This window comes from Cydia splendana, chromosome 18, assembly GCF_910591565.1.
Source record: "Cydia splendana chromosome 18, ilCydSple1.2, whole genome shotgun sequence".
In the NCBI taxonomy this organism is placed as follows: Eukaryota; Metazoa; Arthropoda; class Insecta; order Lepidoptera; family Tortricidae; genus Cydia; species Cydia splendana.
Genome location: NC_085977.1, coordinates 9,790,171 through 9,818,040, shown reverse-complemented (window position 1 = coordinate 9,818,040; position 27,870 = coordinate 9,790,171). Strand labels below are relative to the sequence as shown.

Sequence of the window (27,870 nt, the reverse complement as noted above, 5' to 3'; positions counted from 1 at the left end):
CGCTCGGTTACACTATGGTTACACGTTAATTCTGACGTCAGTACAGTCCATAACTCTGGTCAGAATTCTATAAGTATATATATAAGTTACTATCTCTATGGTCAGAATGACCACAGAATGACGAGAGAATAGGGAATATTACGCAACACTATATATTATATATATTATACTACTCTTTGCGCAACACGCTGCGTAGGTGGCGCCATTACCACTATCCATCACAATCTAGGGTTTACCGCGAAACGAAAATCGAAATTTCGTTATCTAACCTCTCTATCACTTGCATATTCGAGCGATCGTAGATCTGTGATTATATAGTTTGTCAAAGGACTGTCTCATTTCAATCATAGACATAGAGAATCATACTATCTTTGCATTATAGTCGTATCATCGAGAGCGTGGAATTGCATATGTAGTAGTATTGTTTGTTTACAGGCATTCTATATTTGAATTTTCTGTTTTCTTGTACTATCAGCATACAACCACTACAAATGCAATTCCATCTTCTCGATAATTCAACTATACACGATTTGCCTTTCAGTGAATGAAGACATAACGCTAATATCAGGAATACGAGAAAAGCAACTCTTCTGGAACACATAAGTAATTTATCAAAAATCACATTAAACAGCAGTAATATACCCGAACTGCAAATTTAAACACATATTACATTTATTGAATAGAATGGAATGACAAAATTATGACTTTTATGCAAAACTATACTCATCCATCCAGCAGTCTAGCACCCAAAAGAAAAGGATGAGTATTATAGTTTTCCTGGATCTTACCGACTGACAAATTGGTTTGACTAACTATATTTTCGAAGCGCGTTTAATGTCATAAAAGCATAAATATTAGGATTAGGGCTCCAAGCAGGAAAGAAAAAAGCTTTTAAACACCAAATTGATTTTATTACTCTCAAAACAAGACTACATACTATAATGGCGTCTCATACAAGAAGAACACCTACTTTTGTTTTTTTAGATTGACAACCGAATAATTCAAATACCTATCATAGACTATACTCTTTATTTTTTGTTGACATTAACACCCTTCCTCAACAAAAGAAACTAGGTACCGACAGCAGAAAAAACTATAAATTGAAGGAATATTTAGAAGTCCTTCAAACATAGATCGTCAGCAACTAAAACACTACGACCACATAGCGAACACAACACAATTAACCACTTTAAATAAAAGAACACTTTATGGGTCTGTCGGGTACCATTTACATACTTTTAAGGGTAAGTTAAAAATTACCACTCAAACCTATTTGAGAACACAGGTCTCGAAAAATCACTTTTCCCAACGCTTTTGTAAACAGATCAGCTAACTGTTGACTTGTAGGAATATGTTCTAGCAGCAATAGACATTCAGTTACCTTTTGTTTCACAAAATGGTACTTTAGATCTATATGTTTAAGTCTTTTGTTGTCTACATTATTTGCAACATGAATGGCCGACTGATTATCAATATATATTTTAAAATTTTGAAAATGCAGCTCTAACTCCAGAAGGAGGTTACGTATCCAGCACGCCTCCATTATCCCCTTCCCCAAAGCTACGTATTCCGATTCGGTTGAAGAAAGGGAGATACATTGTTGTTTTGAACAACCCCATGACGCTGTACAACCGAAAACCTTCATAACGTATCCTGACGTAGACTTTCTATCCGCCTTGTCTCCCGCCCAGTCAGCGTCCGTGTATCCCAATAGTGGAGCTTCTTCAGTAGCTTTGTAAATAAGTTTAGCATCTATGGTGCCTTTCAAGTATCTAAGAATTCTTTTAAGTGCTTTCCATAATCCAGAAGATCCCATCGACTGATATCTTGAAAGATAGTTTAGAGCGAAACATATATCCGGTCTTGTGCCCAGCATTACATACATGAGGCTTCCTATGAGTCCTCTGCATTTCCTTGTCATCTCCTCATCATTTGACGGTTCCGAATTTAGTTCAAGACCCACTTCAATAGGTGTCGCTATGATGTTGCATTCTTCCATTTTGTACTTCTTTAAAATGTCTTCTATGTATCTCTTTTGCTTTAACTCTATGGTGTCATTCTTATTAAGTATGTTTATTCCGAGATATTTCAGATTATTTTCACCGAGACTTTTCATTTCAAAACGTGTTTCCAGTGCCAATTTTAAATGGTTTATCTGCTCTGTACTTTTTCCTAAAATGAGTATATCATCCACATATATCAGGACATAAATTCTTTCTTTGCTCTTGTAGTACAGGCAACAATCCGCTTCGCTTCTTGAAAACCCTTCCTTAATCATGAAATCATTGAACTTATTATTCCACATCTTAGGCGATCTCTTTAATCCGTATAGCGATCGTTGCAGTTTAAGCACTTTACTGCTTTCCGCCATTCCCTCAGGGCTTTTCAAATATACGTCCTCTTGTATGTCTCCATACAAAAAGGCACTCTTTACGTCCATCTGTAACATCTTCAGTTTATATTTGCACGCAACTGCAAGTAGGATTCTCAAAGTTGGTAGTCTAGCCACTGGTGCATAAATCTCTGTGTGATCAAATCTATCTTCCTGCTGAAACCCTCTAACCACCAGTCTTGCCTTATATTGTTGCTTCCCATTCTCACCTTTCTTTATTTTAAAGACCCATTTGGTGTCAATAGCCTTCTTTCCCGCTGGTAAATCAGTCTCTATCCATGTGTCATTCCGTTCTAGTGCATCAAATTCTGCTTGTATGGCCTCATTCCACTTGTTTTTGTCACTTCCTTCTATTGCATTTTTATATGTGAGTTGACTTTCGTCATTAACTGCTGTAAATCCCAAAACGTAGTCGTCCAAACGCTTAGGCTTGGTTATCTGTCTAGTCCTTGTTCCTCGACCTGTTGCATTATTTTCATGTCCCGTATCAGGTCCGATTTCTGTATTTTCATCTTCCACAATTTGGTTTTCATCTTCCACAATTTGGTTTTCGTCTTCCACAATTTGGTTTTCATTTTCCACAATTTGGTTTTCATCTTCAACAGGTTCGTCTGGGGTTTCATATCCAGAAATATCATGCAACTGTTCAGGAGATGAAGACTCCTTTTCTTCTTCTTCACTCATGCACGTCTGGAAAATACAATCACTCTTTGTTCCTTCTTCTATTGTCTTGGTCTTCTTCTTTCCGTCAGACTTCTCTGTAACATCTTTTATAAATGTAACATCTCTGTATGTATCAACCATAGTTGTATTAGGTTCCCAAATCCTATACCCCTTACTGTACTCTCCATATCCCACAAAAATACCATGCTTACTTTTAGCGTCCCATTTAAGACGTCTCTGTTTTGGTATATGGATGTACACCTCTGAACCAAATTTGTGCAATGTATTTATGTCAAATTCTTTGTTATACATCAGTTCGTATGGTGTCTTATTAGGTACCTTACTTGGTCCAGTCCGGTTAATCACATATGCAGCTGTATTCACTGCCTCTGCCCAAAGTTCTTTTCCTAGTGCAGCTTCCTGTAACATTGTCCTTCCTGCTTCTACTAAAGTTCGCATGTCTCTTTCAGCCCGCGAATTTTGCTCTGGCGTGTAGCTGACAGATGTTTGATGAGTGATGCCTTTCCTGTTAAACAAATCCATAACATCTTTATTCACAAACTCTGTCCCACGGTCACTCCTAACAGTTTTGATTCTATGACCCGTCTCATTTTCAAACTTGTTAACTAGTGTTTCGATCCTCTCTTTTGTCTCTGACTTCTGTTTCAAAAAATATACAAAGCGATAGCTACTGTAGTCATCCTTACACAACAAGAAATATAGAGACCCACCTATGGACCTCTCCTCCATTGGTCCACACAAATCCATATGAATCAACTCCCCAGGGGCACTTGCCCGATTTGTACTGCTGCTGAATGGTAACCTGTGCTGCTTTCCTTTAATACAAGGTACACATTGCTCAGTCAGCCCTTCAAGTTTTACATTATTTTTACTCAATACTTCTTTTACCTGGTTAAGATTCTGGTGCGCCAAGATACTATGCCATTCATTAACGCTTTTAGTGGTAGCCAAAGCTACTGCTTCATTAAACTCGAAATCCATTAAAAATAGATTTTCCTTGCGATATGAAGTGCATGTTACTTGGCCCCATCTAACTAACTTACATAGCTTACTACCTGCAATCAACTTATACCCGTTGTCAAATGCACAAATTAATGAGAATAAGTTTACTTTAAGTTCTGGCACATACAAAACGTCAAACAATACTGAGTCTGTATATTCACAGCCATTGTTTGCTTTCAATTCTATAGAGCCAACACCACATACCTTTAATTGGTTGCCGTTACCAACCGTAACCCATCTATTTTCCACCTCTGTGAGTTTAGAGAAGAGCTCCCTGGATTTGCACATGTGCTCGCTGGCTCCCGAGTCCATCACAAATGCACGTCCAGTCCAAGAGCTCTCCATGATGTAGGCATTTGGAGCCCTCGATACTCTTGGGTGTTGTCTTGCCCTGCAATCTTTATAAAGGTGCCCTACCTTTCCACAATAATTACATTTTCTATTTCTACAGTCATTCTTATAATGTCCGGCTTTTCCACACTCAAAACATTTCACACTATCATTTTTATCACCCTTCTTGAAGACTCTTGCGTTGTTATGCTTGCTCAGGAGCGCGGCGGACGTGGCTTCGACTTGTACTTGACTAGCTCCGTTGCGTTCCTCCTCTACCAATAGCCGTGCTTGAAGATTCTTCAAAGTCCGCTCCCCTTCTGCAACTGACTCCCATGCAGAAGTAAAGTGCTTGTAGCACTCTGGTAGGGTCATGAGAATCTTCGTTATAACCATCTTCTCTGAAACTACTTCCTTCAACGTCTTGAGTTTATTGACAATTTCATCAACCGATGACAGATATTTTGCCATGGGTGCTTCATATTTAAGGCTATAAAACTTCTGCTGTAGTAAATGAATGCCCACCTTCGACTTAGAATCGTAAACAGTGACCAACTTGTCCCACATCTCCTTTGCAGTCTCGCATGTCGCTAAATAATGTAAAACTCCCTCTTCCACTCTTAAAACAATAACTTCCTGGGCTTTTCTGTCTAAATCATCCCATTTTTGTTTCTCTGCTGTATTTGTCTCCGTACATACCTCTGTCACTACTTTATATAGGTTTCTCGCTTTCAACACAATACGAGTTTGTAGCTGCCATGCTGGCCAATTATTTTCGCCGAGTATTACGGCCCTGCTGCTCTCCACTCTCTCCACTTTCTCCATTACGACTTACTTCCTCCAGTTCGGCCTGTTAGAGCCGACGACACCAATGTGCGTAAAATTTGTCGCAATTACTTCTCTACTGTTAACTTTCCGTGCATGGGCCCGTAACCTATTAGGATTAGGGCTCCAAGCAGGAAAGAAAAAAGCTTTTAAACACCAAATTGATTTTATTACTCTCAAAACAAGACTACATACTATAATGGCGTCTCATACAAGAAGAACACCTACTTTTGTTTTTTTAGATTGACAACCGAATAATTCAAATACCTATCATAGACTATACTCTTTATTTTTTGTTGACATTAACAATAAAAGCTGCATAAAAGTCATAATTCTGTCATTCCATTCTATTCAATAAATGTAATATGTGTTTAAATTTGCAGTTCGGGTACATTACTGCTGTTTAATGTGATTTTTGATAAATTACTTATGTGTTCCAGAAGGGTTGCTTTTCTCGTATTCCTGATATTAGCGTTATGTCTTCATTCACTGAAAGGCAAATCGTACAAGAACCATGCTTTGATCCGTGGTGTCCCTAAGGATTTCGTAGGTTTAGAGTTCTTCAAGAAACTAGAAATTTTCTACAATGTCACACTTTGGAAAAAACCTACTTTGGTTCATAATGCAGTGGATTTTAGTATAAGTCCTGATAACTTAGCTAAACTCTATAGGGATACAGCGAGACAGCCTATTCATCTTACGACTCTGACGAAGAATATACAAAGGTATATATATACTGATGTAAACTTTCACGATTTTTACTTATTATTATTTTATTTTTTTACAACGCCGTCCTCGAAACGTCGGAGGGAAATCTAAAAACTTAATTTTACGCGATTAAGTCCCGTCGTTGTGAATAATAATGAAATATAGAAAGGTATTAGGTATTACGCATAAATGTACCTATAAGTTATTACTCAGCTTTACATTATATGATTCGTTGACCCTCTAATGTTAACACTGTTATAATTCTCATAATTGAATTTCGGAAATCCTGAAGAAAGGCCAGGTCAAGAGCACCCTAAACCGGCGAGCGTGTATGAGGAATGTATATCGTAGCAAGTGACAATCCGTGGTCTCTGCCTACCCTTCCGGGAAATAGGCGTGATTATATGTATGTATGTATGAATTGGTTTCAGTGCCTTCGACAAACAAAACGTTCGGCCGTATATTAGAGGAACTATGCAGTCATTTAATTGGCACAGTTATTATCGCCTTGACGACATTTACGACTGGCTCGAAGACCTTAGCGACAGATACCCGGATGAAGTCCGATTGCGCACTATTGGAAAGAGTTATGAAAACCGGACAATAGTGGCAGTGAAGCTTACGTTAAGGGGATCTATAAGGAGGTAGGAACATTTACTCTCTCCATCGCTTTATTATAATAATCGGTTATTTACTTCATATTCGGCAACGCTAAAACCTCGAAGTAACTTGGGAACAAAATGCCTCGCGATGTGTGGTGCGTTACATTTGTCACTTGGTAAATTAGCAAAACTTAAGCAGGTACCTAAGAATTTTCTTATGTTAAAATATATAAACTTGATATTATTAATTTCTTTACTTTGTGAAGACATTTTGCCTTGTTACAGAGGCAAGATTATAGTCGAAGGGGGCTGTCATGGAAATGAATGGATATCCCCAGCGTTTGTGACCTACATGTTACATACATTACTAAACTTCAAAGAGTATGAAAACGAGGAACTGGAGACTATTGCCCTCATGTATTCTTGGATTTTCGTTCCTGTTATGAATCCAGACGGCTATGAGTACGCTCATACGACAGTGAGTCTGTATATTTCATAAACCATTTATTATTTGTTGCAACCATGATGTTACAAATGTTGCATAAATGTTCTGCAAATAGTAAGTATATACAATCGTGGAATCTAGGGCGTAGCAACATATTTAGGGGCCTCCTAATATTTTTGAAAACAATGACATACTTTTTCGTTTTTCGAGAGAAAAAGGGAAATTACTTTTAGGAGGTTTCGCACAGCGCAGAATACACCGCAATATACCGTTTACTATTTCCCACATCAAATATTTTTGTATTTTAACAAAATAGTGCCTCGAATTTGACAACCTACTTATGTAGCGCATTGGGTATCAAACTTTGTTGTTTAACAATTCAATTCACAAATTTGGTTCAGCTGTCAAACATTATTTCTTAAAGTGCTGATAATAGATTTCAGCATTTTAAGCATTCACTTGTAGCGCAAACATAACAATGTACTAGAATTAGTTGTTAAAAACTGCGAATGTTCGACATTCTGCTCGAGTGAATGCTCAAATCTATCAGAACTTTGTAAAGTTGAAGTTAAAGAGGTGTACCTCTCCCACTATCAATAACTCATTGATTTTAGGATCGGTTATGGAGAAAAAATCGCCGTGGTGGTTATGGCGTTGATTTAAATCGGAATTATGGGATCGGTTTTGGGGGTAAGTGTAGCTAACCTCTTTATTAAATCTTAAGATTGGAAGGTATTATCAGTTATTACAAATTATTTTATTATTTGTAGTTATTATAAATGTCTTCCTTCTACTAACAGCTCACTGCCCAGACAAATCTAACACCGAAAATCGTGAACACTGCGGAGACAGTCCGTTCTCCGAGCCAGAGTCCGAAGCCATGTCACTATTTACAAAAGATAACAGCGATAACTTGGAGTACTACCTGTCCTTCCATTCCTATGGACAGCATATTATTTTACCTTACTCTGTATCTGTAGAGCATACAGATAACTACAATGTAGTGGTAACCCAACTAGCAAATCTATGTGCTATAAAAGTTGAGAGCACGTTTTTATTTTCGCTTTTTGGTGCTATAAAAGGTGTAAAAACAGTCGAATAAAAGTCCTGTAAGCGTTTACTCAACGCGAAAAGGCGCACTTATACAGACTAAAAGTGTTATAAAAATCGAGTAAGCGCTGTATAAGAAGCAAATCGATGCTGCAAGAGTTGAGTAAAAGTGGATAAAAGCGCTTCTAGTGTTTTAATAGCAACGATAGTGCTTTTATTCGACTATTTGTTCTATAAACATTAGCAATTTACTATTACTCAGTGAAAGTGTTCTATAAAAGCAGCCGCACTGCTTTTTCTCAGCAAAAATGTTTCGTAAAAGTAGCCGAATTGCTTTTACTCGGCATTTTAAATGTGTAAGAGTGCAGTAAATGCTTTTATTCAACTAATATGTGCTAAAAACGATCTCAGGTAAGCGATTATATTACAATTATTTTATTATGTTTGAGGCCTAATCGTCTTCACGTGTCTAATAAAACAAAAAGGTACTTAAGTATTTTTTTACTGCTGTCATCCATGACATTTATTTTTACCGTGATTGTGTACATAACTTTTTACTGTCTGTAAGTACACGTAATACAGTAAAACCTAGCGCGAAAAATACTTTATTGATAAAACCAAAGGCACTGGTTCATATATATTCATGGGCCGTCTATTTTCTTAAATTTCAATAAAAAAATATTAATTAAAATAAGTAAAAATTTGCTTACACGATCTAGTTTCTCTTATATCTCATTAATTCGACTATAAGTCGAGTAACTGCGTTTACTGCTACACTTATAGCACATGATGTCGCCATGTTTATGGATTTATAGTCCGGTGGCCGACTGCATGAAACCCTACCTGATAAAAAAATAGAAAAATCCTACTCTGTAGGGGTAGCTGACTTTTAGCAGCTTCAACTGCTCTTGGACGGCCGTGGCTTAACTTGGCAAATTTTGCGCAAGTGGCAAAAAAATGGTACAAATATTCATCAAAAAACAAAAGTGGTCAGCTACATCCTGTGTTGGCTGGTTCCTGTGTCCGACCGAATTTGTGGTACCAAGTGAGCTACAATTTACCTCATCGAAAAATAGAATGTCACTTGTATGGTAGGATAGCTGCCATTGACATTTTTTTTAATGCGGACGGACTGCAAAAGCTGCCAGGCTAAGGTGAGACCGACCAAGACATACGTCAACAAATTTAATGTAGGTATTACAATCAGTTTTTTTCATTCTATTTTTCGATGAGGTAAATTGTAGCTGTCACGTTGTACCACAAATTCGGTAGGACACAGGAACCTGCCAACACAGGATGTAGCTGACCACTTTTGTTTTGCTGTCCTCAATTCTATTATACGATGGGGTTTTTTTTTTGATGAATTTTTGTGCCACTATTTTGCCATTTGCGCAAAATTTGCCAGATTAAGCCGCGGCCGACCAAGACCAGTTGATGCTACTAAAAGTCAGCTACCCCTACAGAGTAGGATTTTTCTATTTTTTATTATCAGGTAGGGTTTCATGCAGTTGGCCACCGGACTATATTGAAACGACAACATGGCTGACTTGTGCTGTTAATGTAGTTCAAAACTCTTTAAAAGTACTCTAAGCTGAATACATTTTGAATAAAACCTGTAAATACACTTCAGCTCCTATAACAGCGGTTTGAACCCCATTACCCGAATTATGATATAAGCGCGCTGTTACAGCAGCATTGTTGCCAAATGGTTATTGGATTGCTTTTAATAAGCTTTTATAGCAACAGAGAAGAGAATTTAGTAACAGTTGTATTAAAGCGCCTTATTCAGACAATTAGCTATTCTATAGCTGTTATATGATTTTAATAGAACAATTATGCTGAATAAAAGTGATTTAGTAGCGCTAACTCAGCATTTATTAAAAGGTGGAATAAAAGTGCTAAAAGATAGTGCTATAAACGTTTATACGACATGATTATAGCACTAATTAGCGAAAATTGCTAAATAGTCGAGTTAACCGCTATTATACGATATATTGGTGTTTCAACAACCGTAACTCGGCTGTTATACGATTACAGGCTGAGTAAATCAATTCTTATACGACTATTTTGCTAGTTGGGAAGTTATCATGAGATAACTTGAAATGGTCCCCAAATGGTGGGAAAATGCCGATGACAGGGTCGAGTGGAAAAAACGAGGGGAGGCCTTTGCCCAGCAGTGGGACACCAAAGTAGGCTAGGGAAAAACTTGAAATGAAACCTATGTAAATCTTTCATGATCGCTATGGTATACTTTTCTCCTTAAACAATATGCTATAGAAAATAATGTATGATAATCGCAGGTAGGTACTTCTTGTTTTCCTTTCATGGGTAAGCCAACTTTCAACGGTTTATACTGTTTATAGATGCCTATTTCCTCTTTTACTATTGGATTTGGCTTTAAGGATTCCAGTCCAAAAAGTTCCAAAAAACAAGAATTTGACATTATTGATATTACAGGGGAAACGTATACCTACTTTCGCCATCTGTAGGAAATTTCGACCAGCCAACCCCATTATTATAAGAGTTACGTGATAAGTATTAAAAAAAAGACTCAATAAATAGGTCAAGCTCAGACTCTTAGAAAAGCTATTATCATCATCATCATGTTATCATTCCCATATTATTTATAACATAAAAACGCTAAATTGTATTGAAATGACGAGTTTTAACAAAAATGTTAAAAAAAAAATCTTGGTTATATAGCAAGTATTTCGTCCCAAAGAATATAATACGAGATATAGATATGTAGCAACTTTATATATAATTTATTCTAACACTATCTGGACTAATGTTTGGGAGACTTAAATCTTTATTTAAAAACCGCATTTAACTAAGAATTGTATCAATTCAAACTTGAAATAAATTCCCATGTAAAGCAATACTATGCACCTTTGCGCTGAAGTCAAATGTAAATATGCTTATAAACATATAAATTTAGATAAGGGAACCAAAACAAAACTATTCAAGTCCCCTCCTGTCTGCGTCTCACTTTGGCAATTGGAGATAACAGAGATAGATATAATGCAGGGAAACTATCGTTTTACTAAAAGTCTTTGCCCTTTCAGAAAATGAAGGCTGAAAATATTGCAAGTCGAATACTGGAAAAACATGGTATACAGTATACTGTTGGCAATAATTACGATATTGAGGGTACGTAGATACAAATACTTCTAAATATAAGGTACCTGTATAAAATAGTGACGAGTGTTTTATTATTTTATTATAAACATGTGAGTATTGATATTATTTATATAAATTAGTTTCCATGTTATATTATTAAATTGTCTTTCCCATCACGGAACATTGGTGTTCCGGACCTTTAAGGGGAGGCGTGCGCGGAGCCGAAGCCAACACAGAGGGCTTTTTGACATGGAATGTAAGGGGTACAGTACACCGAGCGGATTCTGTCCTTGCCCGTGTCATAGGACGCACGCTGAGACAGCACCCGCCAGGGTGTAAAGAATATTGGGAGTTGATGGAATTTAATCTTAACTGGGCTATTGGATGAAAACGATGCACTAAGCTGGACTATACTGGGCTGTGGGATAAATAAACATTATTGATTGTTATGTCTAAACGCGTTAGTTAATACCTGCCTAGCCTGACCAGGAATATATAATCACGCGCCATGTTGCAGAATTTCACTGGAACTATTTTTTTCATAATATACCTACTGAACTGTCATCCTGTACATAAAAATAACAGCGCCCTCTTGACAATGATCATAAATGACTGGTCAGGCTTTATATTTTATGGCCTTAAACCGAAATTTGTTCTCTAGGATACCTGGCGTCAGGAACAAGCAGTGACTGGGTAAAGAAAGCTTTGCAAGTACCGTGAGTTAAGTCAATATTTTACTTAAAAACAGCACGTAAAGTTAACAGTTCCATGCTTAGTGTTTTCCGACTCAAATTTTCTACAGCAACGGCTATATATTTCTTATAGTCGTAAAAAAATTGGGTAGGTAGATGCTGAAGGCGTTTCTACTCTAAATTTTTTTTTTATCGATAGCACTGGGAGACCAGGCGGCTTAGCACGGTCGCGTTTTTATCCCTTGTCACCATGCCTGTCACGTTCTAACAAGTATGTAAGTGCGAAAGGGACGCGCGTAGTGATAGTCGATAAAAATGGAACCGTGCTGAGCCCGCAGCTCACTATTGAAATGTATATAAAAAATATTTATTGCCCCGACGCTCAGATGGTAATGGTCCTACAATAGTCTGCCTGCGTCGCTAAAATTAGCTGTACAACAGTCTTACAGTCTGATTAGAATTTTAGGATACGTCAAAAATTTGCTAAAGATACGATATGGATCAGAAATGTCCGTGTACGAACGTATCTTAAAGTTTGAATCAGGCCTTTATAATTATAAAATACAAATATCTATTTCAGTTACGTGGCGACCTTTCAGCTTCCCGATACGGGTGTCCACGGATACGCATTGCCCCCGGAGCGAATCTTGCCCGTTTGCCAGGCAACAATGGACGGACTGCTGCTTTTCTTCGATCCGGACATAGATAAATTCTTAAGAAGTCGCAATAAAAATACACAAGAAAATCGTATCCATGTCACAGTTATCTTAATTTGTAACGTGGCTCTTTGTTTTTTGTATAGAATCCATTAAGAGGAAACGGGACGAACGCTTCTCCATACAAACGTAGTCCCCGTTTTCCTCTCTAGATATATATCTATATGGGGGTTTTCGGGGGCGATAAATCGATTTAGCTAGGTCTGATCTCTGGGAAAAATCGCATTTTTGAGTTTTTATATGTTTTCCGAACAAAGCTCGGTCTCCTAGATATTTGACCATTGGGTACCTATACCCTATACCTATGGCACTTCGTTACACAATTTTCGATTTTTTTGATCATAAGAGTTAGTAGCGTAAAACAAATTCCATACAAAATTTTAAATAGTCCAAACTCATAAATACTCTTAATAATTAAAAATTCGAAGGGTTGTAGTTGTAGCTGATACATATCAAACTGTGTCAAAATATTTTCATAAATGTTAATGTAACTATGCAGAGAGGAAAATGGGGACTACGTCCACTTTCGTCTTAGTTTTACTACGCCCAGGTAATAAAATAAACAATGCATGGCTTTTCAATTGTTATAAAGAATATGTAAATAACGGATTATTTAGTAAAACATTGTATTATACATTACGATACAAGTGCGAAAAATCAAATTAATACACGGCCGAAGGGAGTGTTTTAAATCGACACGAATTGCGATTTTTTGTAAGCTCGGCTATATTTTCAAACCTCTTTCAATAAAAAAAAAATGTGTGAAATATTGAGACTTATGATGACAGTGTCATCGTATAAGTAATTGAGAGTTTTGGAAGTTGGTTTTAAAATTTATAGTTGTTTTCTTTATGTTTCGTGTGTAATAATCAGTGATGTATTTCATAACTGCTGGCTTTTTTATTTTCTTATTAATAACGAGATGTGACAGCAAATCTTATAAAAATTACGCGTTGCTGCGTGGCGTTCCGTATGATGAATCAGAGTTGATATTCTTCAAAACACTAGACAAGGTCTACGATGTGACGTGGTGGAAGGAACCAACTCAAGTTCAAAAACCAGTGGAATTCAGCATAGCTCCTCGTAACTTGGCTGCACTCTATAGGGATACGGAGAAGATGACCGTCCGGTTCATGATTGTGATCAGGAATTTACAGGGGTACGCTATTGAAAGCGTGTACAGTCGACGCCAAAGATATATGCTTACACTTTTGCACCTTACTCCTTTGTAAGAATGCGAAAAGTGTAAACATATCTTTGACGTCGACTGTACACGGGTACATATATTATGAAATTTATGAATATCTATATAATTCCTTCTGTTTAATTACGTTGCAAAATGTGGCCTTCTTATAGTGTCATCCGATAGTATTAGTTATGAACGTAATTAATTTAAAGGGGATTTTACATCTTTTCCAGATAGAGCTACTAATTCAATAACGCAAATACATTTGAATTGTTCAAAGCACGGATTGTGTACTGGTTTTTTGTCTAGTAATAGTTTAAACTCACTTTCTCCCACATGTTATATATGTAGCTTAGTTTTTTTTTCCTGTTTTCCCTGGTTGCTCTGAAAATCAGCACCATGGCTAAGTACTTAGTCATCGGCATATGCTGAGTGACATCAATTTTGGTGTTCGAATGTACTAGAATAAGATGTACACATTAAGGTCGCCTCCAGAAACTCGCGAACTAAATTGACATGAGTATGACAAATAAAATGAGTAGCGTCCCTAGCGGTGAATTCTCGCGATATTCTCTAATTCAAACTTTTATGAAAATATTGATATGAACAGCACTGGCTAAACTGTGGTATCATTTGTGCACATTGACCTGTCAATTTAGTTCGCGAGATTCTGGAGGCAACTGTAAGTTATACTTTTCACACCAAATAAAGTATTTCTATTTTATTTCTAATTACTTATCACGTAGCTAAGAAGTAGAGGTACCAATGAATCGATACAAATAAATAAAACAGTACGTGCAGTTTATGATTTAATTTGTGTTTGTATTTTTCAGTGCCTTCGACAAACAAAAAGCCACTGCTTACTTCAGGCGTAACATGGCATCCTTTAATTGGCACAACTTCTATCGCTTAGACGACATTTATGACTGGCTTAAAGATGTTAGCTCGCAATACCCAGAGGAGGTGCAGCTTCGAAGGGTTGGCACAACTCACGAAAACAGAACAATTATGGCTGCGAGACTGAGATTGAAAGGGTCCAAAAACAGGTTAAAAGAATGCAAATTATAAGGAGCTTTGTACAGTCGAAGTCAACAAATATGTTTACACTTTTGCACCTTATTCATTTGTAATAAGGCGAAAAATGTAAACATATCTTTGACGTCGACTGTACATATACCGCTTTCGCAACACTGATTCATTTAGTTGAGTGTGCTCAGAGCATAAAAAGGTCAACCATGGCGTTGCATGAACAAGAGATTTCCTTTGGCAGGATTGGTCCTTAGGACCCAAGGATGGATTTAAGAAGTGGAGCCATCCAGATTTTTACAAATTATTTTTAAGAGCGAACATCAATTTTTCATCGGTAAACCTAAAAATATATATTTTTTATTACAAATATGAAAGATGAGAGGGAAAAAGAGATAATGTTTTTTCACTTCTAAGGTTTATAAGTTTTCCGTTTTTCAAATTAAAAAAAAAAGCGAAACCTAGAATATATTATGCTGAATCGATCGACAAAATTAAGATTTAGTTAGTGGAAATGGATATTATATGAAAAAGGTACCTTTTATCAGTAGCTATAGTACGTCTAAAACGTCTATAGCGTCTTAAGGCTTCGTTACACAGGAGCGTTTTGCGGGCGGCGCGTGAGCGGGGCGCGCCGTTTTTATATATAAAACGCTCACGCCGCCGCTCTAACGCCCCGCCCGGAAAACGCGCCTGTGTGAACCTTTAAACGTTTAGTCCTAAGACAATATTTGTGTGTTACAGATCCAAAGTGATAGTGGAAGGAGGTTGCCATGCGCGGGAGTGGTTGTCTCCAGCGGTTGTAACTTATATGTTATACACATTATTAAATGCCAATAAGTATAAAGACAAAGAGCTGGAGCATATTGCGTACACGTACACCTGGGTTTTTATACCTGTCATGAACCCAGACGGATATGAATATAGTCATACAACGGTGAATTGTAATGCTTTGAGTGATTAATTGCGTGGTCAAATATAATTTAAACTTTAACGGCAAACTGCTAATTTTTCAAAATTTTCTAATTTTCTTCCTATAAAAAAATCTAAAATAAAGCAGACAATATTTTCTGAAGCCTAAAAACACATTTTCATCAGACCAGCTCTTAAATGCTCTCTTTAATCTTCAAAAACGGATGAGAAAGTTGCATTATATCCACAAGAGTGTTATGTTTAAGTACCTAATATGATGCAAATTTTAGTTGTTTCCTTTATTTGTTTTACAAAGGAGCAAAGTTATTTTTTAACTCCTTTTGCGAATATTGATACCCGAGCAAGCGAAAGATTCCAAAATAGAACCACGAGCGTAGTGAAGCGGTTCGTAAAGTGAATACTTGAGCTACAGTAGTACTATTAGTTATTCTGTGCTTAAGCTAGGGATTCAAGGTATGAGGGTTAAACAAACTTTGCTATTTATCATTAATTCTGCAGTCAACATGAGAAAACAACTTAAATTTTGCATAAAATTATTTTGGCACTGTTGTGGACCAAAATTAAACTTTCTTTTACTTTTTGAAGTGAGTCCTTCTTTACGAGCTGATGTGGTGAAAATAACTATTTCATATTGCATTTTAGGATCGCTTGTGGAGGAAAAATCGTCGACCTGGCGGTGCTGTAGATTTAAATCGAAACTATGGTATTGCATTTGGAAGTAAGTGTCATCTATTTTGTAATGTTTTATAACTCGATGGTCCTCGAATTTGTCGCTAGAGGTAACATAGCTCTAAATATCTCTATTTACATAATCGTCTTAACTAGTCGAAGAACCTCATATTTTTTTGTGGTTGCTTTTTGGTTTATAGTTGCTTTTTTTTCTTCGGACAATTTAACTCAAAAAACTTCGTCCTATTGATACCTACATACCTGCATAGCTCCAACAATGGCAACAATGATACTAATAAAATTCGACATGCATGCTGCTACTGCGGGGCCCCAGTATACATATAGTTGGCTGAGAATACGTTTGTGCCATATCCATTTCTGAGAAAATCGTTTTTTAGTGATTCCTAAAATAACAAAAAATTTGCTATAATTGGCACTAGTCGGTTTATGAAAAAAACTATTTTTGAAAAATGTTGTGCCATATCCGCATTTTACTATAGGATAATTACACTCTGTTAACAGAAAATTTGTGTCGTATAACACAACTTTTGTGTCATATCATACATTATGCGTTAAACATTTACTCATCAAAAACGGATATGGCAATACTAAAAATGCTTTTATTTCATGATTACCACTGTATTCACAATATTTGTTTGGTACTATAAATAGTAAACATATGTGCCTAAATGATAAATACGTTCAATATTTCCTAAATGTAAAACTTTCCGATAAATATTTATTTTTGCTTGTTTTTGCTCTCCTGCAAACCATGTAAGTGGCGTATGGCACAAACGTATTCTCACCCAACGATAAATTGCCCGATACGGAAATTTGTCGGAGAGGCCGTAGACCTTCACTCACCTAAGGCACATGTGCTGCCCAATGGGTGAAGAGTTTAGATATCGTATTGTAATCAGGGATGTTACGAATGCAGGTTAGATATCCGCGGATGCCGATGTCAAGATTAGGTACTTAAAAAACGTCAAATATTACATTTTTGTAATTTTTATTCAAAAACTAATCGTTTAGTATTTGAGCAAGATTATAGGTGCGTTATATTTAATAAACAGTAACTTGGCCGACTTGTCTGGATCTAGACTATTTTGTTATAGGTAATAACGAAATTACCTAGCACTTAAGCCGCCGCTAAGACGTTCCTCTACCGACTTGTTCGATATCCGCATCCGCATTAAGTTCCGTATCGATTTTATGTGGATGCGGATTTTGAAAATAATTCGGAAGTTCCGCGGATGCGGATGCGAATATTCGCAACATCCCTGATTGTAATTGATAATTAGCGACTCTGTATATGCCATACGAATAAATAAATACTAATAAATTCCTCCGACCTAGGTCACGGTGCAAGTAATAATCCAACCAGTATAAAATATTGTGGTGATAGTCCTTTTTCCGAACCGGAGACACATTTTATGGCAACAATGGCAAGAGAACATAGACACAAGTTAGAGTACTACATTTCGTTCCACTCTTATGGCCAGTTTTTAATCATACCTTACTCACATTTGATAGAACATGAGGATAACTATGACCAAGTGGTAAGCTACCCTTGTTTTTACAAGCTTTTATTTAACTCGCAATGTACCTATGTAAATATGTAGTTAACTATGTTTGTACGGGTCAAATCTTGCAAGCTAAATTTGACCCACTTTCCGACTTCTGAAATTTTGCATACATATGTGAGTCGGATGACAATGCAATATTATGGTACCATCGAGCTAATCTGATGATGGAGACAGGAGGTGGCCATAGGAACTCAGTGATAAAATAACACATCGTAATGTGTTTAGGGTGTGAGAATTGTCTCGTTGATTATTAGTTGACTGTGGAAAGAAAAGTACAGTCAACGATAAAAACTAGTATCATAATGATTGATTTTTTTCAAACCTTGTCTTGTTTTTGCATTGAATATCTGGGAGACCGAGCTTTGCTCGGAAAACATATAAAAACTCAAAAATGCGTGTATTCCCAGAAATAAGACTTAGCTAGATCAATTTATCGCCCCCGAAAACCCCCATACAGGTAGCAAATTTCATCCAAATTGTTAGAGCCGTTTCCGAGATCCCCGAAATATATACATATATGTATAAATAAACAAAATTGCTCGTTTAAAGGTATTAGATTCAACACGATGAAAAATGTTATCCATTTCAGAAAAAATTGGCTGATAAGGCAACTCAACGAATGAATAAAAATCACGGGATTACATATAAATCAGGCACTGCCTTTGAAACAGTGGGCAAGTAGTACAATAAACATTTAACAGTCACTTTATTTTAATTTGTAGTGATTCTGCCTTCTCAGCAGTGGTAGCCATGAATCCCGGAAAGGGCACATAATTTTTGTGATGAGCACGGATATCATGACTGTTTCTATGCATTTGGTTATTTTTTCATCTGTCAATTATACTTGGTGACATTTTCGAAGTGATTTTCGCAGTGTTCGCGATTGTAGGTACGCAGTCTATACTATAGCAGCTACTTTCAAACCATAAAAAAATCCTGGTCTTTATTGTGTCAAATGTCTGTATTGTGTAATTGTGTCAAATTTAACTTTATAGAACACCTATTTTTTTGTGATTTCTGGATTACTCTTACAACAAAAGTTGCAAACAGCGATGAGTACAGTCGCCGACATATATCTTGTGTCACCTAAAAATAAATTTAATAAATATTTATTTATTGTATTTAGACAAAGTTAAATACCAATCCTCGGCTGTATTTTAATGTTATTTAACAGTTTTGTCACTTAAAAAAATCCTGTTGATGTATTGATATTCTATGAGTAGATACCTACAGCCTATCTTTAAGAGCAAATTTTGGACAAATTTCCAGATTGCCAAAATAAATATTAAAGCCCATTTTTTTGCAGGATACTTGGCGTCCGGAACGAGTAGTGACTGGGTGAAGAGAGCCTTAAATGTTTCGTAAGTGTGCTAGTTCATATACACAACTGGTTTGTTTCTTTGGATTGAATTTTAAACGTTCCTAGAAATAAAAATAGGGAATTATAAATCACGACAAAACGTCATTATTATTATGGTTATTTCTAAACTACTCCTATAGTCCGTCTGCAGTTAAGTTTTGCCGCCGGTATACCTAAACATTATTATCCTTAACCTTATTTGGTTTTCTAATATTCGACATGAAAAAACAGTGATTAGTGATTGGAGTAATTTTATTTAAAGTTGTACGCTACACTTTATTCAAATTATGGATTTTTATATTCTTTCTACTCAGAATCAAAAAAGTGTCTCAATTTTTCTATACATTTTTCGTTCCTTCCAGTCAGTTACCGTCATACAAAGTCTATGAAAAACGGCAACGGAAAGGAAGTTAATATAATGGGATACTCTTTTCGAGTCTGTATTGTTTCCCAAATAGTTTTAAGTCATAAATGTCATAATATATTGTTTGTCCGAATTTTCGTAAGTCATAATTGGTTTTTCTCAGAATCGCGTAACTTTTCAGGATTGCCACAAAACAAGCCTAACCTAACCTATCTATAGAATAACCTTACAAAAATCCGGAAAAATTAACGGTTTCAGTTTTATGACTAACGAATTTCAAAAATTCAAACTCAATCGTAATGTAATCAATTTTATTAAATTAAAGATAGCAAGTATCACTATTCACTTTACAATACAAGTGCACTCGTCAAGCGCTGTCACCATAATGACCGCCTTTTGCGATCATCATGGCGCCCAGAAACCGGACCGGAAACGAGTCGGATTGGCGCCTCATAATACTCTTCTCTGATTGGCTGGTTAGAAGCGGGCTGTCAAAACTGACATTAGTGTTGCTAGCCATAATAATTGTGACCAAAAGGTCGTTAAATATTAAATTATCATTAAAAATCACACCAATATTACATTATCAATTAAAAATCATAACACTCGGCCATCCGACTTGTACACCGTCCCGGTGTACACTCATTACACATTCTAAATTAGACAATCTTATTAAGATTCTATTACAAATAACATAACACAGTAAGCACTTTTCTTATAACTGCAACCTAAAATTAACTTAATTTAAGCTTTAATTTCACAAAACGAGATTCCAACTTTAATTAATTAATTTATACATTACACACTGTCAATACCGCTTTTATGAGTAAGACAATTAATCTTATAAAATCGGCTTGTATTATCTTCTGAAACCTGATATTATATCAGTAAATACTACAAGTAAAATCATAACACTCTGTCATTTAAGCAAATACACTGGTTAGTATCTACAATGGTTACATTATGAAACAATTATACTATCCTCTAATTCTTTTGAGATCGCTTTTTTAATTCTGATAAGGGAATATTATCGTCTGTTTCATAATCTGATGTTTCGCTAGAACTACTACTAGGTAAAGACTTATTTGAGTCAGGGTTAGGTGAATTAATCTTGATCCAAGGTCTTAACCTATCGACTGCAACGACACTCTTAAACGGCCTTTTCTTTTTGCCGAATCCGGGAATTTCGGCTATTTGGTACCTATCGTTGCCCAAAATCTTTACAACTTTATAGGGACCAATAAATTTAGACAACAGTTTTGTGCTATTTCCCTTATTGTAAAAATTAGTGCGAGTTAATTTCACCAAATCCCCTTCCTTAAAAACTGCAGCGGGAACTCTTCCTAAATCGAATCTCAGTTTCTGTTTGGTTTGGCTCATTTGAATGTTGTCATCGACTTCTCTCCTCAAATCTGTCATGGATTTGTGAGCGGCGTCGGTTTCAACACCCAACTTGTTTGAGAGACCATCTTGAGATTTAATACCAAAAAGAGTCTCCGATGCAGTTTTCTGGGTGGTGGCATTGATGGTGTTATTTATGCCCCACTGAATTTTTTTCAGACACACGTCCCAACTTCGTTCGTCTTGACCTAAATTATGCCTCATCATGGAATTTAATATAGTCTGATTGAACCTTTCGGCTTGACCGTTTGCCCTAGGGCAAGCCACCGCGTTTAGGATATGTTTGATACCATTAGAATCACAAAATCTTTTAAAAGCCGCTGATGTAAACGAGGTACCTCGGTCGGAAATTATTCGCGAGGGATACATGAAATCATGAAAAACATCTTCTAATACTTTCACTGTGGTTTTTGTCTTAGTATTCTTTACCGGTTTCACAAAAACGTATTTAGTGAATCCGTCTACAATTGTCAAAATATACGCATTACCTTCAACACTCTTTACAAATGGACCTAAGTGGTCCACGTGAATCGTGTGAAACGGTTTGTCGCCTTTTGGTATGGGATACAATTGGCCTTGCTTTTGTTTGGCAGAACTATCCTTATTATACGCGCAAGATATACAGTTGTCCACGTATTTTTTTATAAAACGACGAAGTTTTGGGAACCAGTATTGCCCTTGAACCCTCTCTATAGTCTTAGTTACGCCAAGGTGTCCGATATCGTCATGGTTCGCGTGACAAATTTGAAACCGCGCGCTTCGCGGCACTACCAAACGCAAATTATCGTCTACTCTCCTATAAAGCTTATGATCTTTGAACACATAGTTTTTCTTAATGTCCCTAGCCTCCTCGTCATTTTCCGGCTTAAGAATCTTCACGATACGTGCTACATCAGGATCGGACAGCTGTAAGGTCAAAAGCCAATCATCTTTTTCTATGTTATAAACAGTGTACGTGTGTGAATCGTTGTCGTTATCTGTCAACCTAGTATTACGACTAAGAGCGTCAGCATGGGTCATTTGTGTACCAGGCCTATACTCTATATCGAAGGTGAACTCGCTAATTTGGAGCCACCATCTGGCGATTCGAGGTACTAGGTCGCGCTTGGTCAACGTTGTCCTGATAGCGTTACAGTCTGTCACAACCTTAAAATTAATTCCTAATAGGTACACTCTAAACTTTTTTAGAGAGTTCACTATCGCCAAAGTTTCTAGCTCATACGAATGCAAGTGACGCTCTTCCGGAGTGGTCTGCCTACTAAAATAGGCTACAGGTTTCAACACACGAGGATTCTCTTGCCACTGTAGCAGTATTCCGGCCACTCCAAGAGAACTTGCATCCGTATGAAGCTCGGTGTCAAGTTTAGGGTCGTATAAAGCTAATATTGGACGATCGATCAACATACTTTTTAACGTGGTGAAAGCATGAAGCTCTACTTCAGACCATTTAAATGCCACATCTTTCTTCAGTAGATTTGTGAGTGGTCTAGCAATCTCGCCAAAACCTTTCACAAATCTCCGGAAATACCCAGCCAGGCCTAAAAACTGCCTAACCTCGTGCACTGTCTGAGGGATAGGAAATGTCCTGACTGCCAATATTTTATCTTCATTGGGCCGAATCCCATCAGCCGAGATTTCATAGCCAAGGTAATTAATCGTGTTGTCAAAGAAGCGACATTTTGACAGTTTAAGTGTAAGACCATTCTCCCTGATGAGTTTCAAGACATCTTCTAATCTCTCTATACCTTTCTCTAAATCACCAGATGGCACAAGGATGTCGTCCAGGTATGCTAATGCAGATTCAAATCGCTTCGATCCAAGCATTCGGTTAATAAGTCTCTGAAAGACCGCCGGCGCATTAGCAAGGCCGAACGGCATCCTCTTAAATTCATAGTGCCCATCTGGTGTTACAAAGCCTGTAAGGCGTCGACTATCTTCCGCCATGGGCACCTGATAATAGCCAGACGCGAGATCTAGAGTGGTGAAAAAGCGGTTACCACTTAAGTTCGACAACTGGTCTTCGATCAGAGGGAGCGGGAAGCAATCTTTTTTTGTTTTATTGTTCAAAGCCCGGAAGTCGACACATAATCGTTGTTCACCCGTTTTTTTCTTTACCATTAGGATGGGACTGGCATAGTCCGAGTTCGACTCTTGAATAATATCATTGCTCAAAAGTTCTTCAATAGTGTTGCGTACCTGCTCCCTCTCAAAATGCGACAGTCTATAAGGCCTGTAGACTACTGGCCGGTCATCTAGTAAGTCTATTGTCATTTCAACATCCTTAGCCGACCCTATTTCGCTCAGATTTAACGCAAAACAATCACGGTAGGACTGAAGAAGCGCATGTAACCTATCGACAAACTCTGTACTGACGTCCTTGCCTACCTTGATATCGTTCTTTTCAATTGGCTCTAATGACGAGATGTCGCAGGAAATCCTATTTACATGGCGAATTTTCTTTTCTACAAATGGTGAAGCCCTGGCCAAAAGAACCTTTGAGTCCAATGTCAACACATCTTTAGATAAATTGGTCAACACTAAATGACCCCTCCCATCCTTGATACTATACGCACCCTGATGTAGATGATATTCCTTTCCAGGTTCACCGCAACTGTGGCCTTCAACATAAACATCACCGGAAAAAGAGGAATCTTCTGAATACACTTCGACAAGGTTCACCCCCTGTATCTTGGTAGAGTTAAGAGTCAATAACTTCACAGAATTATCCTGTTGCATTTCATTCATTGGGCTCTTATAAAAGAACAACTTAAGGCTGTCCTTCAAAACCGTTACGAAAGGTAACTCTGTGAAATTCTGCCCAATCAGTAAGGGCGCCTGTAACAATTCATCACTAACCACCAGTACTTCAATAGAAGCTTCAACTTCGTCAATTTTTACAGTCACAAAGCTTTTATAGACAGGAAACACCAACGACTCTCCAAATCCTTTTATTGCAGGTAGTTCCGAATAACATTTTGCCAAATTAATTTTCTCGCCCTCGGATTCTCGTATCAAGCTACACTCACTACCAAAGTCTACGTACGCTACATAATCGCCGCCATTGACACCAATCTTTCTAAAAAACTTATCATTGGTATTGCGGAATGTGTAGATCCTAAGAACTTTGCGCTCTTCACCAACCGTGCTCTTTCTGCTATCATTCCTAAGTTGTAAAGGATTAAGCTTGCAGGATGCAGAATCGTGACCTACCCGTTGGCATTTCTGACATTTTACTATGGGTTGAGGACATTTACTAAAAGAATGCCCCTTTCCACGACAATTGAAGCAAGTCATAGAGGTTTCGCCCGTAGGACCCGAAGAGTTCTGCTTGGGCCCAGCTTCACTACGTTTCCTATTAAAAGGCACGACAGGAGGTCGTTGCGAATTGAGATAATCCAATAAATCTTCTGGTTCTTCACAATTTAAAGTTTGAGCACCGTTCCTAACGGACTTATCTAATATGCCGTGTACTATACACTGCACCGCTTTCTTTGCTCGGATCTCACATCTGTTTAGTAACGTTAGCTTATCGTAGAAATACTCGCGATAATGCTCACCGGCACGCGTGGTCCGAGCTAGCATTTCTTCGAGAAGCCGACCATAATTTTGCTCGTTTGGGAAAGCCTTTTTAAGTTTCGTCTGCCACTCCTCCCAGCTATATACTACGGACGGTAAGGACTCGAACCATTTCTTAGCAAGTCCCGTGAGTTTTTGAAGTGCGAAATGTATGGTCTGCTTCTCGTTCCAGTCATATATTTTAACACATTCGTTGACTTTATGAATCCAGCTATCTATGCTTTGTGCTTTACTGGAGGGATCAAATTCTGGCACCACATTATTTAATTGACTATTATTCAATTGATGTGCCTTGTCTTTGTTCCCTCCTTGCAAAGAACTGATAAGCTGTAGTACCTCATTAAACGTGACTCCTTGTGGTGGGACTGCCTCAACTGGTGTAGCTGGCTGTCCTTCTGGCATCTCAGTATGTTGCTCAAGTACCGGCGTGGCGGCATCGGCTGTGGCGACATCCTCGACTGTCCAATCTGCCGATGGAACAGTCCTGCGGGTCTTCTTCCTTGGTCCCTGGCACGAAGACAGCATCTCTAGTCTCCGCTTCTTCCGTGTAGCTTGTGTGTGCTCGCGTCGTTGACCATCTGATGTCTCATCTTCGGTATCGGATGCCATAACCTCAGGATAAAATTTAAAATAAGTTACAGTTCAATATCCAGCTTTCAAAACTCATGCTTATAGGTACCAGATTTCCGTTTCAAACTAAAGACTCGATTCCTAAATCAAACCCCCTTATTTGGTCTACCATCGAGTCTACCATCGAGTCTACCATCGAGTCTACCATCGAGTCTACCATCGAGTCTACCATCGAGTCTACCATCGAGTCTACCATCGAGTCTACCATCGAGTCTACCATCGAGTCTACCATCGAGTCTACCATCGAGTCTACCATCGAGTCTACCATCGAGTCTACCATCGAGTCTACCATCGAGTCTACCATCGAGTCTACCATCGAGTCTACCATCGAGTCTACCATCGAGTCTAAACTCTGAAGTCCATGTCAACCAATTTCAACTCCAACAACCCACGCACCCTGCAACACACGTGGTCGAGTCTTAGCAGACTATCCAATTTTTTTTTTTTTTTTTTATTCCGAGATATACTATAGGCACACATGGCTTTCCAGCAGCAACACACATGGTCGCGTACTAGCCAACTATTCTTTGTTTTACTACAGTAAGTACAGGCGCACATGGTCCTTGAGCAGCAACACACGTGGTCGCGTACTATTTAGTATTCATTGTTATACTCCAAGCTCACATGGCCTTTGAGCAGCAACACACATGGTCGCGTACTAGCTAACTATTCATTGTTATACTACAGGCACACTTGGCCCTCTAGCAGCAACACACATGGTCGCGTACTAGCTAACTATTCATTGTTATACTACAGGCACACATGGCCTTTGAGCAGCAACACACATGGTCGCGTACTAGCTAACTATTCATTGTTATACTACAGGCACACTTGACCCTCTAGCAGCAACACACATGGTCGCGTACTAGCTAACTATTCATTGTAATACTACAGGCACACTTGGCCCTCTAGCAGCAACACACATGGTCGCGTACTAGCTAACTATTCATTGTTATACTACAGGCACACTTGGCCCTCTAGCAGCAACACACATGGTCGCGTACTAGCTAACTATTCATTGTAATACTACAAGCACACATGGCCCTTGAGCAGCAACACACATGGTTACTTACTATCTATATACTCGTATCTATTCCAATGATCAGCTTAAGAAACATACTAACATCACTACACACATGGATACTGATTACGGTTAGCTACTCTAATCAGCTAAACCACTTAACGGTACGGTTCACTTTTACAATTATCAATTTTAAGAGAAAAATCAAAACTAAATGTCTCAATTTCAAAATAACATACCTTGCTCACTTGTTGTTCGTCCCCTCTTCTGAGATTTCAAAAATTCAAACTCAATCGTAATGTAATCAATTTTATTAAATTAAAGATAGCAAGTATCACTATTCACTTTACAATACAAGTGCACTCGTCAAGCGCTGTCACCATAATGACCGCCTTTTGCGATCATCATGGCGCCCAGAAACCGGACCGGAAACGAGTCGGATTGGCGCCTCATAATACTCTTCTCTGATTGGCTGGTTAGAAGCGGGCTGTCAAAACTGACATTAGTGTTGCTAGCCATAATAATTGTGACCAAAAGGTCGTTAAATATTAAATTATCATTAAAAATCACACCAATATTACATTATCAATTAAAAATCATAACACGAACAATAACAAACAATATAATATGACTTAAAACTTTATGGGAAACAAAGGGGGTCCTCTCGGGACTCTATTTTTCCTATTAGGACCAACAAACCTTGTGATTCTATTATAAGTAGAATAAACATTATCAATTTTGCAAAAAAGCGTAGTGTTACACCTTAAAATAATATGCAGCACTTATTTTACTTCTAGCTGGGAACTGGTATAAAACAGTTCGTAAGATTTATATTGTTTTTTCAGTTATGTTTTAACAATTGAGCTCCCCGACACGGGGGCCCACGGCTACGCGCTGCCGCCGGGTCGCATCCTGCCCTCCTGCCAGGCCGTTATGGACGGCCTGCTAGAAATCCTTACTCCCCAATCTAAAAGATTCTTGAGGACAAATAACGCCGTAGGGAAAAATCGACTCTGTGTTAAAGTTATATTTTTTTGTAACGTGTTTGTGTATATCATGAGATATGCAATAAATTATTTGTGTTAAAGTTAAAACTCATCGCTGATGTTTTTATAATTATTATCATACATTTCAAAGCAGCACTGACAAGTGAGGCAATTTATGTCTCTTCCTTTAAACTTCTCTTTAATATTCTGATAAATACTTTTTTTTAGGTGCATGTACCGTGTACATCGAGCTGAAGTGCATGGACATTTTATGATGTCCCGATGATGACACTTAAATCGTTATGAAATTCATTCACAAAGTATTCAAGCACTTTTGCAGCGGGGTGTACCCTGGTTGGGTGAGTATAAAAAACCTTACTCTTGGTCTGTTTATGAACGACAGTAATTACTTTTAAAACTCAGTTTAGCTCTCAATAGTCATTATTAGGTCTCTCAAGCAAGGGTCATCCTTAAATTGGAAATTAACGTTTAATGCGAACCCCATAATTTGATAATGTAAAAAGTTTGAAGGTAAGTACAGTTTTGCGTGGGATCGGATCCAGTCC

General features: G+C 37.6%; 2 protein-coding genes across 2 annotated transcripts in view; one reads left to right on the top strand and one right to left on the bottom strand.

Annotated features, from left to right (window-relative positions):
* The window catches only part of LOC134799571 (uncharacterized), a 501,594-nt gene that overhangs the window by 76,452 nt on the left and 397,272 nt on the right, over positions 1-27,870 (bottom strand). The gene's annotated exons all lie outside the window — the stretch shown is intronic.
* LOC134799652 (zinc carboxypeptidase A 1-like) lies at positions 5,918-27,412 on the top strand. Its single transcript, XM_063772092.1, has 13 exons — positions 5,918-5,958; positions 6,373-6,585; positions 6,829-7,021; positions 7,603-7,678; positions 7,789-7,994; positions 13,436-13,725; positions 14,586-14,798; positions 15,523-15,715; positions 16,354-16,429; positions 17,737-17,939; positions 18,556-18,636; positions 19,236-19,327; positions 27,164-27,412. The coding sequence occupies exons 2-13, from the start codon at positions 6,416-6,418 to the stop codon at positions 27,402-27,404; spliced, it is 2,034 nt and encodes a 677-aa protein (XP_063628162.1). The 5' UTR covers positions 5,918-5,958; positions 6,373-6,415; the 3' UTR covers positions 27,405-27,412.

Coding starts and splice junctions, on each gene's coding strand:
- LOC134799652 (XM_063772092.1), top strand. CDS start 6,416: ATGCAGTCATTTAATTGGCACAGTTATTATCGCCTTGACGACATTTAC. Junction 13,726..14,585: donor GTGATCAGGAATTTACAGGG/GTACGCTATTGA, acceptor TGTATTTTTCAG/TGCCTTCGACAAACAAAAAG. Junction 16,430..17,736: donor CTATGGTATTGCATTTGGAA/GTAAGTGTCATC, acceptor CCTCCGACCTAG/GTCACGGTGCAAGTAATAAT.